Raw genomic sequence first — 17,964 nt, forward strand, 5'->3', positions numbered from 1 at the left:
GCAGAACAAGAAAAGCCCCCCCTCGTGCAGCTCTCTGCTCTATATGTCTTCAGAAATCACCTGGCCCCCCCTCCAGCAGGGCGCTCTGCTATGTGTACTCACTGTCCAGTGTCCACCAATCACTCTCCGTTCTCCCAAGTCCCGCCCCTCATGTGTGCTCCATCCAATCTCCCAAGTCCCAAACAGCTTGAGCTTCAGTGTGAGTGTTTCACTTCTCCTGAGTCCCGTCCCTCCTGTGTGCTCGTCGGTGAAGAAGGGGAGGTGGGCGGGAAGATTAAAAACAAACATCCACACTGACTGCTGAATGAACCAGTGAGCATGTTCACCGACCAGACCCTGCTCCCTCTCTCTGCCTGTGACCCCCCCTTTCTCTTTGACTCTCACTCTGACCCCCCCTCTCTCACTCTGACCCCCCCTCTCAGTCTGACGCCCCCTCTCTCAGTCTGACCCCCCTCTCTCACTCTGACCCCCCCTCTCTCACTCTCACCCCCCCTCTCTCACTCTCACCCCCCCGCTCTCTTACTCTGACCTCCCTCTCTTACTCTGACCTCCCTCTCTTACTATGACCCCCCCTCTCTCACTATGACCCCCCCTCTCTCACTCTGACCCCCCCTCTCTCACTCTGACCCCCCCTCTCTCACTCTCGCCACGCCAAATCCCTGCTCCCTGCTTAGCGGCTCTCCTCTCCTTCTCTCCTCCTCGGCTGCTAAGCCTCCTGATGTGTCAGTGTATGTAGGACATTGCCACCTAGCAACGCCCCTGGATGGGGTATGCACACTCCAGCATCTCCCGAAGCCTGCGCCGGCAGCCTGACATGGGGTAAGGTAAGGTACAGTCCTTCTCTTCTGCTGTGCACTAGACAGGGAGGAGGAGAAAGGTTGGGAAAAGAGAGAGAGGGGCGCTCTGCACTGGGGGGGGGGGGGGGGTCAGAAATTTGGGGACAGAGCTTGGTACAGGGAAGTTATAAACTGGCCTGTGATTTATGCACACCTCCATGCTGTACATAAGCAAACCTGAACCCTTCACTCTGCATGTAAGGCAATCCTGAACCACGCACTCTGTACGTAACGCACTCCTGAACCACGCACTCTGTACGTAACGCACTCCTGAACCACGCACTCTGTACGTAACGCACTCCTGAACCACGCACTCTGTACGTAACGCACTCCTGAACCACGCACTCTGTACGTAACGCACTCCTGAACCACGCACTCTGTACGTAATGCACTCCTGAACCACGCACTCTGTACGTAACGCACTCCTAAGCGTAATGTCGTGAACAAAAGTGGGCTGGTCTAAGGCATTAAACTCCAGGGCTGAAAATGAGTCCCACTCCGGCCCTGGTTAACTATAACAAGTACTCGTACCAGTTGTCCAACAATGATATTTACTGCTTTTTATAAAGAAATACAATTGGTTTTATGCAGTATTGAGTTTAGCCTTTTGGCCCGGCCCTCCAAAATATTTTTAGTTTCTCATGTGGCCCCATCGAAAAAATAATTGCCCACCCCTGATCTATAGACTTTATTGGAACTGAAAATATATAAAAGATGGAGGTTTCTTTCTTCCAGTTTTACACACTGATCCTTTTCATGTGCTCCGTGTGTCATAGACTCTGTTGTGTCATCTTGGAATATAAGAGCCGCTGAACCGTTTACAGCAGTTCCAGTGATCCTAACTGCTAAAGTTATCTATCAGAGAAGATACAAGGAATGGAGTCCACCACCATGAAGTCCACCACCAAAAAACTTTACTCTGATCACTTGCTTGATCCAAAAACTCTACTGGAAACCTACTTCTCACCAAGAACTCCAAACCTGCTTTTTTATGCGAGCAGTGAATTTATTATGACCGCTCTTCACAAGGCTTTTAAGTCAGGTATGTGTTTTAAATAGATCTGCCTGCATGTACTGTATGTTGTATACGTGTTGTTGTTAACCACTTGCTTACTGGGCACATATACCCCCTTCCTGCCCAGGCGAAAATTTCAGCTTTCAGCACTACGACGTGGCTCCCAAACAAAATTGACATCCTTTTTTTCCCACAAATAGAGATCTCTTTTAGTGGTATTTGATCACCTCTGCGGTTTTTATTTTTTGGCGCTATAAACAAAAAAAGAGCGAACATTTTGAAAAAAAAACACATTTTTTTTTACTTTTTGCTATAATAAATATCCCATTTTTTTAAAAAATATATATTTTTTTTTTCTCAGTTTAGGCCGATATGTATTCTACATATTTTTGGTAAAAAAAAAAATAGCAATAAGCGTATAGTGATTGGTTTGCGCAAAAGTTATAGTGACTACAAAATAGGGGATAGAATTCTATAGAGTTTACTGTATCAGATCAGGCAGTAATTGTAATTGGTTGCCAGAGGTTACAGCATATCATTACCACTTACTGACTGGTTGGGGAAAAGGGGAGTAGCCGCTCCAGGTGGGAACCCAGATGAATATCCGACGATGCAGACAACTCGGGTGCAGGCAATGCACTTAGCAAAGCAGGAACAAAGATTGTCTCTGGACAGCCGCACTCTGAAAAAATTGTAGCCTTTATTAAAAGAAGGACAGCACTACAAGTCACAGCAAAATAAAATAAAACCTGACTGCTGACGCGTTTCATGCTGAAACTAGTGCTTAGTCTAAGCCAGGGATATGCAATTAGCGGACCTCCAGCTGTTGCAGAACTACAATTCCCATGAGGCATAGAGGGACTCTGACAGCCACAAGCCTGACACACAGAGGCAAAAGCATGATGGGACTTGTAGTTTTACAACAGCTGGAGGTCCGCTAATTGCATACCCCTGGTCTAAGCACTAGTTTCAGTGCGAAACGCGTCAGTTTTTATTTTGCTGTGACTTGTAGTGCTGTCCTTCTATTAATAAAAGGCTACAATTTGTTCAGAGTGCGGCTGTCCAGAGAAAATGTTTGTTCCTACTTACTGACTGGTTGCTAGAGGTTACAGCACACATTACGGCTCACTGATTAGTTGCTAGAGGTTACAGCACATGATTTCTTCTTGTTGATTGATCTAGAGATTACTGTACAGTAAAACTGCTCACTGATTGGTTGTTAGAGGTTACAGCACATCATCTCTTTACTGCAGAGGGACATGATGTACATATGAATGGCCTCAGCTATTCACATATGTATGCTGTTGTTATTTACATATGAATGCTCCCGTTATTTACATATGAATGTTCCAGTTATTTACATATGAATGTTCCTGTTATTTACATATGAATGTTCCTGTTATTTACATATGAATGCACTCGTTATTTACATATGAATGTTCCTGTTATTTACATATGAATGCATCCGTTATTTACATATGAATGTTCCTGTTATTTACATATGAATGTTCCTGTTATTTACATATGAATGCACTCGTTATTTACATATGAATGTTCCTGTTATTTACATATGAATGTTCCTGTTATTTACATATGAATGTTCATGTTATTTACATATGAATGCATCCGTTATTTACATATGAATGCATCCGTTATTTACATATGAATGCATCCGTTATTTACATATGAATGTTCCTGTTATTTACATATGAATGCATCCGTTATTTACATATGAATGTTCATGTTATTTACATATGAATGCACCCGTTATTTACATATGAATGCATCCGTTATTTACATATGAATGTTCATGTTATTTACATATGAATGCACCCGTTATTTACATATGAATGCATCCGTTATTTACATATGAATGCATCCGTTATTTACATATGAATGTTCCTGTTATTTACATATGAATGCATCCGTTATTTACATATGAATGTTCCTGTTATTTACATATGAATGTTCCTGTTATTTACATATGAATGTCCCTGTTATTTACATATGAATGCACCCGTTATTTACATATGAATGTCCCTGTTATTTACATATGAATGCACCCGTTATTTACATATGAATGCACCCGTTATTTACATATGAATGTTCATGTTATTTACATATGAATGCATCCGTTATTTACATATGAATGTTCCTGTTATTTACATATGAATGCACCCGTTATTTACATATGAATGTTCATGTTATTTACATATGAATGCACCTGTTATTTACATATGAATGTTCCCGTTATTTACATATGAATGCATCCGTTATTTACATATGAATGCACCCGTTATTTACATATGAATGTTCCTGTTATTTACATATGAATGTTCCTGTTATTTACATATGAATGTTCCTGTTATTTACATATGAATGTTCCTGTTATTTACATATGAATGCATCCGTTATTTACATATGAAGGTTCCTGTTATTTACATATGAATGTCCCTGTTATTTACATATGAATGTTCCCGTTATTTACATATGAATGCACCCGTTATTTACATATGAATGTTCCAGTTATTTACATATGAATGTTCCAGTTATTTACATATGTATGCTGTTGTTATTTACATATGAATGGAAGTTGTTTATATGTAAACACAGGGTCTGCAGGTGAGTCATTTGTACACAACAATAGGGCAGAGCTGGACAGCATTTGTAGCAGCACTTCACACTGAGATATCAGGACAAAGCACAGGACTAAATCTTCAAGGGACAAGGGAATTTAAACTGGGATAGTTGACAAGTATGAGGCAGCTTCTTTGGGCCCCACAACACTGACAGGGCCCAGGCTGGCTGCCCTTTTTGCCCTGCCTTAAAGATGGCCCTGACCTGACCCTCTGCTAGACATTATAGTGGAACCCCACCCTGTTTATACAAGCTTTGGACACTGGTCGTAGCCATTTTATATGACTCTTTATCTGAGACACCGCTGTCTTATTCATTTCTTTGACAATGGAGGTTTTGTTGCTAATGAAGGATTTCACAGAAATACGTTTTACATATTTTTAGGTCATTTTACAAATGTAATTCATGCATTGATCTCTCTTTATAGGTTTGGTTAAAGGGAAACATTTGATTGACGTTAGCCTTGGCCCCACCATCCATCACCTGGCAGCAATATGCGAGTTCTTGGAAGAAATTACTGTTCTAGAAATGAATGATGCTTGTGTCAAGGAACTGGAGAAATTGTTACATAAACAACCAGATGCCCATGATTGGTCACACGTCTCAAAGGTTATGAAGGAGATAACCGACAGCAGGTTTTGTATCAAACCTCATTTATTAGTCATTTTTTATTAACGGTTTACAGAACTACCCTGCATCTGAGCACCACAAACCAAAAACACTACTTAATTCATTTTTAATATTCAAAGCAAACACACTCATCCATCTACACTATACTGCCAAAAGTATTGGGACACCTGTCTTTACACTCACATAAACTTTAACGGCATTTCAGTCTTATGGCCAGATTCAAGTAGAGCGCCGCATCTTTAAGGCGGCGTATCGTATCGTATTTACGCTACGCCGCCTTAAGTCAGAGAGGCAAGTACTGTGGGCCATATTCTCCTAGATTTCCCGCGGGCGGCGCGTAAGCCATTTACACTCCGCCGCCCCAACCTACAGGAGCAAGTGCTGTATTCCCCAAACACTTGCTCCGTAGTTTGGGGCGGCGGAGTGTAAATGCCCCGGCATAGCCACGCGTATCTCCAAGGGGCGGCTTCTATTTAAATTAAGCGCGCCCCCGATTCTAACGAACTGCGCATGCGCCGGGCTTAAAATAGCCCAGTGCGCATGCTCCAGTTCTCGGCGTAAAACGTCAATGACGCTGACGTGTGCGTCATTGACGTAAAGTCGTATTCAAGAACGACTTAGGGAAACGACGTAGCCGACGGAAAAACACGACGCGGACCCGACGCCATACTTAACATGGCCTACGTGGGACTTGCGTAAACTTACCCCTCATATAGCAGGGGTAAGTTTACGCTTACGCAAACGACGTTAGCGACGGTTACGCGACGCAAATTCGTTCGGGAATCGGCGTATCAGGCTCATTTGCATAAACAAATGAGACCTGAACGTAAACGCCATCTAGCGGCGGGCGGAGTAATTACATTTAAGATCCGACAGTGTAAGTGACTTACACATGGCGGATCTTAAGTGTATCTATGCGAAAATGATTCTAAGAATCAGTCGCATAGATACACGGGCCAAAAAAGAGAGATACGATGGAGTATCCTGAGATACTCCATCGTATCCTTACTCAGAATATGGCCCTGTATTCACAAAGTACTTGCCTCCTAACTTACGGCGGCGTAGCGTAAATGTGGCCGGCGTAAGCGAGCCTAATTCAAATGAGGATGGGGGGCGTGTTTTATGTAAATTACTCGTGACCCGACGTGATTGACGTTTTTTACGAACGGCGCATGCGCCGTCCGTGTACATATCCCAGTGTGCATTGCTCCAAAGTACGCCGCAAGGACGTATTGGTTTTCGACGTGAACGTAAATTACGTCCAGCCCTATTCACAGACGACTTACGCAAACAACGTAAAATTTTCAAATTTCGACGCTGGAACGACGGCCATACTTAACATTGACTACGCCTCCTAGGGGGCAGCTTTATCTTTACGCGGCGTATCTCTTACGGAAACGGCGTATCTTTACTGCGACGGGCGCACGTACGTTCGTGAATCGGCGTATCTAGTCATTTACATATTCTACGCAGAACTCAATGGAAGCACCACCTAGCGGCCAGCCTAAAAATTACACTTTAAGATACGACGGTGTAGGAGACTTACGCCGCTCGTATCTTAGCCTAATTTAAGCGTATCTGGTTTCCAGAATACGCTTAAATTAACGCCGGCGTAGATTCAGAGTTACGACGGCGTATCTACTGATACGCCAATGTAACTCTCTCTATGAATCCAGCTATTAGTCCGTAGGGTTCAATATTGAGTTGGCCCCCCTTTTCAGCTATAACAGCTTCAACTCTTCTGGGAAGGCTGTCCACAAGGTTTAGGAGTGTGTCTATGGGAATGTTTGACCATTCTTCCAGAAGCGCATTTGTGAGGTCAGGCACTGATGTTGGATGAGAAAGCCTGTTGGATGAGTAGTCCCTGCTATAATTTACCCTAAAGATGTTCTGTCCATGCCAAACTCGCTCATCCATGACTTTATGGAGTTTGCTTTGTGCACAACTGAATTACACAGGAACTGTGATACCCTGTGATTGGGTACAGGCAAACGCACTGCGTTTGTGATTTGTGTTTGGGGAGCCGTTAACGATGTACTGGCACCTGCAGCAGATGCCGAACCCAATGCATTTTAAACACAGATCAGGAATCGTAGTACTTTGCAAAGGCAGAGCTTAGGACAGTCATTGTATTCTTACACTTCCAAAAAGGGGAAATCCATTCTCTGCACTGTATTTATCTAAAGTAACATTTTGTTGGATTTAAAGTGGTTGTAAAGGCAGATATTTTTTTTTTTATCTTACTGCATTCTATGTATTAAGATAAAAAAAACCTTCTGTATGTAGTAGCCGCCCCAGCAGGGCTCAAGTCCCGCGGGAACGCGTGGGAACAGAGTTCCTGCACTTTTTTCACAGCAGGAACGCAGTTCCCTTTGTAGGACTAGAGCAGCCGAGCCGATTCTTCACTAAGCAGCGATGCCCAGCTCGAGTCACTGTCAGGGGCAGGCGAACCTTAGTAATCCTTTATGTTACTGGCCGCTTCCTGTATATGGATTCATCGGGTAGTGTGCGGGTATTCCATCACTTCCTCAATGTCTCCTGGGAGCTTTTGGCATTGTTCCCAGGAGACTTTGCAGAGATCTGCCTCGAGTTATCGCAGGATTTAGAAAGAACTTGCTTAAAAAAAAAAAAAATTGCGTTTTAGTAATTATGCATATGAGGGTATAATTTTTTATTTTTTTTTGGTGGGGGAGTGGATCTTGGGTGGGAGTTCCCACACTTTTTTCCCCAGGACTTGACCCCTGCGCACCAGCCCCCCCTAATACTTACCTAAGCCCCATCTCTCTTCAGCAATGTTGCACGAGTGCCTCAGCCATCCAGGACTCTTTCTCCTGATTGGCTAAGACACAGCAGTGGCGCCATTGGCTCCCGCTGCTGTCAATCAAAGTCAGTAAGCCAATCAGGAGAGAGATGGGGCAGATCCGCGGCTCCGTGTCTGAATGGACACAGGCTGCTGTGGATTGGCTCGGGTGCCCCCATAGCAAGCTGTTTTCTGTGGGGACACTCGACAGGAGGGAGGGGCCAGGAGTGCCAGCGAGCGACCCGAGAAGAGGAGGATCTGGGCTGCTCTGTGCAAAACCACTACACAGAGCAGGTAATTATAACATGTTTGTCATTTGGAAAGAAAAAAAAACAAGACTTTAGTATCACTTTAACCACTTAAAGACCGCTTCACGCCGATATACGTCGGCAGAAGGGCACGGCTGGGCACAGGCACGTACCTGTACGTCGCCTTTAAGAGCCCAGCCGTGGGTCGGCGCGCGCTCGCGACCTGGTCCTGTTCTCCTTGGCCACGCCCGTGGAACCCATGGATCCGATTGCCGCCGGTGTCCCGCGATCGGGTCACAGAAAGGAAGAACGGGGAGAGGTGAGTGTAAACAAACCTTCCCCGTTCTTCCTAGTGTGGCTGTGACTGATCGTCTGTTCCCTGTGTTAGGGAACAACGATCAGTGACATCACACGCACAGCCACGCCCCACCCACAGTAGTAATCACTCTCTTAGGGCACACTTGACCCCTTCAGCGCCCCCTCCTGGTTAACCCCTTCACTGCCAGTGTCATTTTCACAGTGCATTTTTATAGCACTTTTCGCAGTGAAAATGACAATGGTCCCAAAAATGTGTCAAAAGTGTCCGATGTGTCCACCAAAATGTCACAGTCACGAAACAAATCACTGATCGTCGCCATTAGTAGTAAAAAAAAAAAAAAAAAAATATTAATAAAAATGCCATAAAACTATTCACTATTGCACAAACCAATCAATAATCGCTTATTGCGATTTTTTAACCAAAAATATGTAGAAGAATACATATCGGCCTAAACTGAGGGAAAAAAATGTTTTTTTTTTATATCTTTTTTGGGAATATTTATTATAGCGAAAAGTCAAAAATATTGAATTTTTTTCAAAATTGTTTTTTTGTTTATAGAGCAAAAAATAAAAACCGCAGAGGTGATCAAATACCACCAAAAGAAAGTTCTATTTGTGGGAAAAAAAGGACCTCCATTTTGTTTAAGAGCCACGTCGCATGACCGCTCAAATTTCAGTTAAAGCAACGCAGTGCCGAATCGCAAAAAGGGGCCAGGTCCTTTACCTGCACGTCTCACTGTGCCCATTGCAACCTCACTGTGCCCATTACCTTACTGTGCCCATCCTCACTGCTGTGCCCATCCTCACTGTGCCCATTGCAGCATACCTGAAATTCTTGACAGGCTGCGCTGCGGGCGTCCATTTTTTAAAACTCGCGGCTTCCTCCTGGTCCCGTCCCGTGATAGGCGTTTGATACTGTGTTCAGTGTTCCGCCTATCATGAACATTCTTTCATTCTCTGACTCAGTTTCCCATTAGACACTAAGTTCAGTGTTCCGCCAATCATGGACGTTCTTTCATCCTCAGGCAAGAGAAGGTCCTCGATAGGCGGAACACTGAACACAGTGTCAAACGCTTATCACGGAAAGGGACGGGACCAGGAGGAAGCTGCGAGTTTTAAAAAATGGACGCCCAAGGTACACTGACTCATGTATAAGCCGAGAGGGGTATTTTCAGCCCTAAAAAGGGCTGAAAAACTCGGCTTATACTCAAGTATATACGATATATTGATAATGTTAATGCAGTTAAAGTATAACTAAAGGCAACACTTTTTTTTTTAGTTTTGGATGGATGGAGAAGAATACAGTGCCTTGAAAAAGTATTCATACCCCTTTACATTTTCCACATTTTGTCATGTTATATCCAAAAACTTAAATCTATTTTATTGGAATTTTATGTGATGGACCAACACAAAGTGACACAAAATTGTGAAGTGGAAGGAAAATGATAAATGGTTTTCAATTTTTTTTACAAATAAATATGTGAAAAGTGTGGAGTGCATTTGTATTCAGCCCCTCTGAGTCAATACTTTGTAGAACCGCCTTTCACTGCAATTACAGCTGCAAGTCTTTTTTTGGGGATGTCTCTACCAGCTTGGCACATCTAGAGAGTGACATTTTTGCCCATTCTTCTTTGCAAAATATCTCAAGCCCTGTCAGATTGGATGGAGAGCTTCTGTGAACAGCAATTTTCAAGTCTTGCCACAGATTCTGAATTGGATTTCGGTCTTGACTTTGACTGGGCCATTCTAACACATGAATATGCTTTGATCTAAACCATTCCACTGTAGCTCCGGCTGTATGTTTAGGGTTGTTGTACTTCTGGAAGGTGAACCTCCACCCCAGTCTCAAGTCTTTTTGCAGATTTTAACAGCTTTTCTTCTAAGATTGCCCTGTATTTGGCTTCATCCATCTTCCCATCAACTCTGACCAGCTTCCATGTCCCAGCTGAACAAAAGCATCCCTACAACATGATGCTGCCACCACCATGTTTCACGGTGGGGATGGTGTGATCAGGGTGATGTGCAGTGTTAGTTTTCTGTCACACATAGCGTTTTGCGTTTAGGCCAAAACCAATTCTCGTCTCATCTAACCAAAGCACCTTCTTCCACATGTTTGTTGTGTCCCCCACATGGTTTCTCACAAACTGCAATTGGCTTTCTTTCAATAATGGCTTTCCTCTTGCTGCTTGAGCAAGGTCTTCGACCTCCTTCAGTCTAATGAGAACCTCCAGGGCCAGCAATAGCTGACATCCTTCTGTATATGATGGGTTGTGAGGCATGGTGCGTGTAATGCAAGTTAGATTCATGGGCGCCAGACACTTCTTGAATGAAAAAAAATATTTTATTTCTCTTAAACAGAACTTTGGGAGAGAGGGTTAGGGCCAGGACACCCTTAGGTAGTTGAAATGTCATTTGAGACTTCTACAGGTAGACAGCCATGCAGGGAAGCATCCAGCAAGACGCCACATCTGCATGTGCAGGATTTGCTGTCTCCTATGGCAACAGCCCCTAACAGTTTCTAACGCAAATTGTAACAGTTCCTTCACTTCCCCTACAATCACTCCTTTTAGGTCTTTATTCAACTGAGCTCCTGATCTCTCTCACTAGACTTGCTGATGCACTGCCACCAGATGCTCCGAGCTTTTTCAATCCTCATTTTCAGTATCTTCCTCAAGCATCATCCCTGCTTCCCTGCTGGGTCCCTAGCTTGTCACTCCAGACAGTGCCGATCCTGATCTCCTTGTGGCCCTAAGCAAAATGACATGTCTCATTAAAGTTGAGAAGCGAGGGGGGGGGGGGGCGGGGTGTGCTGCCGGCAGTGTCATGTCACATTAAAGATTAAAGTTGAGAAGCGAGGGAGGGGCTGTTCTGCTGTCAGAAATGGCATCTTACATTAAAGTGAGAAGTGGGGGGGTGCTGACTTCTTACCTCTTCTCCCATGCAGCCAGCAAGTTGAGAAGCGTGATGAGGGGCCAAAAATGACTTCTCACCAGGCAGGGCCTCTAGTAATTTGGGGGGCCCTCCGCAGCTTTGCAGAGCCCTAAGCGGCTTGCATAGTGAGCCTATAGGGCGGATCGGCCCTGACTCCAGATACTTCTCAAGCTTCACCCCACTGGCCTGCCAGTCCCTGGCTTGACACACAAGGATGCTCTGCAAGCATCACCTCCGGTGGCTGGGTCCCTGGCTTGACACCTGCTGAAGTTTCCTGACTCTTCACCGTCCACGATTGGTGAAAATACTGCTCTGGTACTTTCTTCAGCGACTCACTGTGGTCCCTGGTAATAAGGTGGTTGGTCCCTTAGTGGCAACAGCTTCCCCTCTACCTTTGACCATGACAGGTTCTCCGACTTGCAGATCCGTCAATTCTGGTTGTAGTGCCAGCCACAATCCCAACCCTGTGCTGCTCTTTTTCTTCTGGATAGGCCCTCAGACAGCCTAGCAGCCAGATGTGCCCGGGATAGGCCCAAACTCCAGCCTAGCCGCCCAGGCAATGCAACACACGTCCACCCAGACAGCCGTCCAGGTTGGGCAGAATCCCGATTACCTGACTCCACCCAAATATCTAGGTTCTCCCAGCAGGCCAAGGGATTTAGGAAAACCCCTGCCCATTGCCTGAGATACCCCATATACTCCTAATCTGACCTTGCATTGCCCTTCTCGGACCTAGTGGCACCAGGCACCCGGCCACCTAGCGACAGAAGAGAAAATTGCAGCAATTCCAGACTTGGGGAGAAATCAATTGATCCCTAACAATGAGCCAAGGTAACTACACCTGGAAGGTAAATTTAGGAGAAATCCTGCCTAAACACCAGGGTGCTACACCACTCTTCCATAAAGGGCAGATTTGTGGAGAGCACGACTGATAGTTGTCCTGTGGACAGATTCTCCCACCTGAGCTGTGGATCTCTGCAGCTCCTCCAGAGTTACCATGGGCCTCTTGGCTGCTTCTCTTATTAATGCTCTTCTTGCCCGGCCTGTCAGTTTAGGTGGACGGCCATGTCTTGGTAGGTTTGCAGTTGTGTCATGCTCTTTCCATTTTCGGATGCTGGATTGAACAGTGCGCCGTGAGACATTCAAAGCTTGGAATATTTTTTTCTATACCCTAACCCTAAGGCCCCATACACACGATAGAATCCATCCGCTGAAAAATCCCAGCGAATGGGTTTCAGCGGATAGATCCTATGGTGTGTACACTCCAGCGGATCTGTTTCCGCGGATATTTATCCCCTGGGATGGATTCCAGCAGATAAAATATTTGCTGACATGCTAAACAAATCTATCTGCTGGAATCCATCCCAACGGATGGATCCGCTGGTCTGTATAGACTCACCGGATCCATCCGTCCGAAGGGATCCCCCGCATGCGTTGTAATGATTCGACGCATGCGTGGAATTCCTTATATGACAGCGTCGCCGCGTCATAATCGCGGCGACGGCAAGACACGTCATCGCCAGAGGATTTCGGCGCGGATTTCAATGCGATGGTGAGTACACTCCATCGCATGAAAATCCGCAGAAATCCTCGAGAGGATTTATCCGCGGAAACGGTCCGCTGGACCGTATTCGCGGATAAATCCTCTCGTGTGTATGGGGCCTAACTTTTCCACAACTTTATTCCTGACCTGTCTGGTGTGTTCCTTGGCCTTCATGATGCTGTTTGTTTACTACGGTTCTCTAACAAACCTCTGAGGGCTTCACAGGACAGTTGTATTTAAGCAAGGATTAAATTGTACACAGGTGGACTATATTTACTAATTAGGTGACTTCTGGAGGCAATTGGTTCCCCTAGATTTTAGTCAGGGGTATCAGAGTAAAGGAGGCTGAATACAAATGCACGCCACACTTTTCACATATTTATTTGTAAAAAAAAAAAAAAATGAAAAACGTTTTTTTATTTCCCTTACACATTACAATTATGTGCCACTTTGTGTTGGTCTATCACATAAAATTACAATAAAATACATGCATGCCTCTTTTGCAGCAGTCTGTGATTGCCTGTGTCCCAAGGGTTGCAGGTTCGATCCCGGCGGGGTCCACTCAGCCTTTCATCCTTCTGAGGTCGGTAAAATGAGTACCATTGAGTTGGGTAATAATGACAACCATTATCAGCGCTTAGACACAGCGGCAACGCTGTAATTGGCGTTTTTATTTATGTCTGTGCCCCCATTAGGGAGATTCGTCCTCTCTATTTGTCCTATTTACCATTATCATTAAAAGTGAAAGTAAAAGAAAATCCCAAATTTTGGGTTGTCCCCAGAAAGGTAAGAGAGGGGGAATCTTCCAATAGGGACACTAGTTCTGGTGACCTGGTGACCAATTAATTTGCAGGAAATTCCTCTCACTTCCTGTTTGGCTATGGGCCACAAAGTGAAGGAAAATCTCTGCAATGAAACACAGATGGCTCTATCCAAAATGAAAATAAAAGTTTTGCCCAGAGTTCTACTTTAATGATTTTTATGATGATGTTATTACTGATTTTATTTTTCAGGGATAGCTGGCAAGCCAGAGAGGAAATGTTAAGAGCTAAACTGGCACACGTCAGTAAATGTGACTTCACAGAAGAAAAGCCCACAGGGTCACTGGTATTGCCGAAAGCTGACTGTCTCCTCAGCATGTGGGCACTACAAGCCTTCAGCAAAGACCACGAGGCTTACCTAAAGACGTTCTCCTCCTACATTAAGCTGGGAGGATATCTCATGATCTATGGTGATATCAACGTGACTTTTTTTACCACTGGGGAGCACAAATACCATCTCTTGACACATGATGAGGATTTTGTAAAGAAGGCTTTAACTGATGGAGGCTTCAAAATTTTACAGTACGACAATGTGGAGAGGAAAACTGCAAAGGATCTTGTAGATGTCGAGAAATCGTTCTTTGTCATTGCCCAAAAAGTGAAGGAAGTGTAGACATGGACAAAGACCACCACCCACTCAATTCCTCAATCTGAATTTGCCACTCAAATCTGCATGAATGCCATTTGTTCCAGTGGCTGTCCGTCTATAGAAAACAATCAGGATTCATCTAGATCAGCAGCTCACAACTGTACATTTACCACATACCCATCACTTTCTATTTCTCAATATTTGCCGGGTGCATCATGTAGTGCTCACCCCCATAGGAGCCCACTGATAAGGTGCCTAGGCTCTCTCCCAGTAGTTGCACCCACAGCTAGGCACACGGTCAAAGTCACTCTTTTGGCTCAGTAATCAGTCTAGGGGTATTCGAATTTGGATGGGTGCAGGGTAACTGTGGGATACTCAAGCAACTATAACAACTTAAGCCCCAGACCAGTTGGCTCGCCAAAGACCAGGCCACGTTTTGTGATTCGGCACTGCGTCGCTTTAACTGACAATGAAGCGTGACGTGGCTACCAAACAAAATGGACGTCTTTTTTTCCCCACAAATAGAGCTTTCTTTTGGTGGTATTTGATCACCTCTGTGGTTTTTATTTTTTGCGCTATAAACAAAAATACAGCGACAATTTTGAGAAAAAAAGCAATATTTTGTACTTTTTGCTATAATAAATATCCCCAATTTTTTTTTTAAAGAAATTTTTTTCTCAGCTTAGGCCGATATGTATTCTTCTACATATTTTTGGTTAAAAAAATCACAATAAACGTATATTGATTGGTTTGCGCAAAAGTTATAGCGCCTACAAAATAGGGGATAGTTTTATGGCATTTTTATTATTATTTTTTTTACTAGTGATGACGGCGATCTGTGATTTTTATCATGACTGTGACTTTATGGCGGACACATCGGACACTTTTGACACATTTTTGGGATTATTGTAATTTTTACAGCGATTAGTGCTATAAAAATGCACTGATTACTGTAAAAATGACACTGGCAGTAAAGGGGTTAACCACTAGGTGGCGCTGAAGGGGTTAAGTGTGTCCTAGGGAGTGATTCTAACTGTTAGGGGGAGGAGCTACCAGTGACATGTCACTGATCACTGTTCCCGATCACAGGGAGCAGTAGATCAGTGACAAGTCACTAGGCAGAAGAGGAGAATGCCCTGTTTACAAGCCTTTGCCGACCGCAATCGCAGGCCGCCCTAACGGATAAAAAAAAAGATAAGGTAGAAAGTTTCAATGGTCCACAGGGCTCTATTTCAGGTACTTTATGGATTTTACCTCATATCTTTGACAAAGTAAATAGAGCTCTGAATATACTAATATGAGGCCTTTGAGTCAAGTTCGAGAGGAGAGCAGCACCTTAGAGAGACCTATACCGCCCACCCTTTCCATTTATTTTTTATTTTTCTGGTCTGGTGCCTCTTTTTGAGTTCCCCCTCCTTAGGGGTGTTTACTATGCATCAGTGCACTTACTGTTCTTTCCCTGATGTTTTGATACAAACACAATACTTTTTTTTAGGTTATACTTTTTAGCTGATCTTGAATTATTTAATGTTTATTACCCCAACAACTTTATCTAAACAACCTATGGTACATTACAAGTATCATTTTATATAGAAAATACTAAGCCTAGGATGTACTCAACAATTCCCAAATCATGAACTGTATTATATTGCACCTCCATTGGCATACCCATGGCTAATATTCACCTATAACTCAGGCAGTTGCTGCAATAACCTATAAGACATTGTACAATGGGTACAAATTAGTGTTGAGCAGAATATGCCATATTCGATTTCGCGATATATCTCGAATATATATTCGAATATTCGAGATATATTCGCTAAATTCGAATATTCGTGATATTTTATCGAAATTAAATGATTGCGATTTTTTCGCTATTGCGAATGCGAAAATAATTGCGATTTTTCGAGAAATGCTGGAGGAGCGCTCTGATTGGCTCAGAATATTCGTGATATTTTATCGAAATATCGCAACATGCGAATGCGATATTTATTGCGCAATTTCGACAAATGCTGTAGGAGCACTCTGATTGGCTCAGAATATTCGTGATATTTTACAATACAAAATAATTGCGAATATTCGGCAAATGCGGAAGGAGCACTCTGATTGGCTCAGAATATTCTTGATATTTTACAATACAAAATAATTGCGAATATTCGGCAAATGCGGAAGGAGCACTCTGATTGGCTCAGAATATTCTTGATATTTTACAATACAAAATAAAAAGTGTTTTGCATTGGTGGTGATTCTTTACTCTATCCATCTGTCACAGCCATTTGTCAATCAAACACCTTGAAGATTGAACACGTTAATGCTGCATGCTTTGGACTTTTTTTCACTTCACATATCAAAGACATTTTTATGAAAGATTATTTTTCTATTATTGGGACTATATTTCTTTATATATTTGTTTCACTGTGTATTTCACAAGTTATTTGCGCTTGCTTATTTTATAATTTGCCCACATGTCTTGTCACTAGACATATTTTTTATTCTTGTAGAGCGACTCTATTTTCTGTCTTGTATTAATTTATGTTGTATAAAATTTTTGAGTTGCTGCTGTATTCTCCCCTTTTTTTAAGGTATGCGCAATTTTTTCCTTCTTACAAAAAAAAATAATATCAAACATACAAATATTCATAACAAAAACATACACAAAGCCCCCCCCTTTTGCATCAGAGACAATCAGAGTTCTCCTACCACAGTTATCGAAAATTCGCAATCATATTCGCATTCGCATTAGCGAAAATTCGCAATTTTTTTTTTTTAATTCGGCAACATAAAAGGATCGCCTCAGCTTAGCTACTCGGCCCAGGGTCTCTAATCATACCAGCAATGCTTTTAGACGTCGATAGGATGTGATCTGTTTTACAAATAAAATTGAAAAAATGCGAATATTCGGAATTGCGAATATTCACCGCGAAATTCGAAATATAGCGCGATTTCTCGAATATGCTATATTCGAGTCGAATATTCGCAATGCGAATATTCGTGAGCAACACTAGTACAAATATACTTTAATATATTTGTATGATATATACCTAAAGAATATGAATAAACAATATCTATACTGTATTTTGTATAATGCTTTTTTGGAAAATTAATAAAAACAGATTAAGCTAAAGTCTGAAGAAAAAAACAACTTAATGCCTCTACCTTGTCTAACTCTGGAAGTATAAGAAATGTGAAAGAATAGATTCAGCCTCATTTGGGTAAAAATGTGTATTTCTGCAAACCTGATCCGCTCGGGAACTGGTGGTGATTAGGGCAACAAAGTCACCCTTCTGGTCGTGAGGGTTAAACCCATTATGTAATACGTGACAGGTGACCCCTGGATGCACCCCCTGTCACACGGGCCCTGAGTTTTTAGTTATACTACTGGAGACCTAATCTGGACCACTGACCTGTATAAGAAGCGTTCCAGGCGTAAGTAGTTAAAGGGGTTGTAAAGGAACATTTTTTTTTTTCATAATAAGCGTCCTTTACCTGCAGACATTCCTCTTTTCATTTCCTCATTGTTCGTTTTTGCTCAGAAGTTGCTCTATTTCTTCTCTGTTCTGTTCACTTCCTGCTTGTCTGATTGTTACTGACCACCG

General features: G+C 43.1%; 1 protein-coding gene across 1 annotated transcript; it reads left to right on the plus strand.

Annotated features, from left to right (window-relative positions):
• The first annotated feature begins 1,560 nt into the window (after positions 1–1,560).
• LOC120924518 (nicotinamide N-methyltransferase-like) lies at positions 1,561–14,830 on the plus strand. Its single transcript, XM_040335475.1, has 3 exons — positions 1,561–1,878; positions 4,916–5,123; positions 13,972–14,830. The coding sequence occupies exons 1-3, from the start codon at positions 1,713–1,715 to the stop codon at positions 14,390–14,392; spliced, it is 795 nt and encodes a 264-aa protein (XP_040191409.1). The 5' UTR covers positions 1,561–1,712; the 3' UTR covers positions 14,393–14,830.
• The last annotated feature ends 3,134 nt before the right edge of the window (positions 14,831–17,964 follow it).

This window comes from Rana temporaria, chromosome 1 (assembly GCF_905171775.1).
Source record: "Rana temporaria chromosome 1, aRanTem1.1, whole genome shotgun sequence".
NCBI classification, from domain to species: domain Eukaryota; kingdom Metazoa; phylum Chordata; class Amphibia; order Anura; family Ranidae; genus Rana; species Rana temporaria.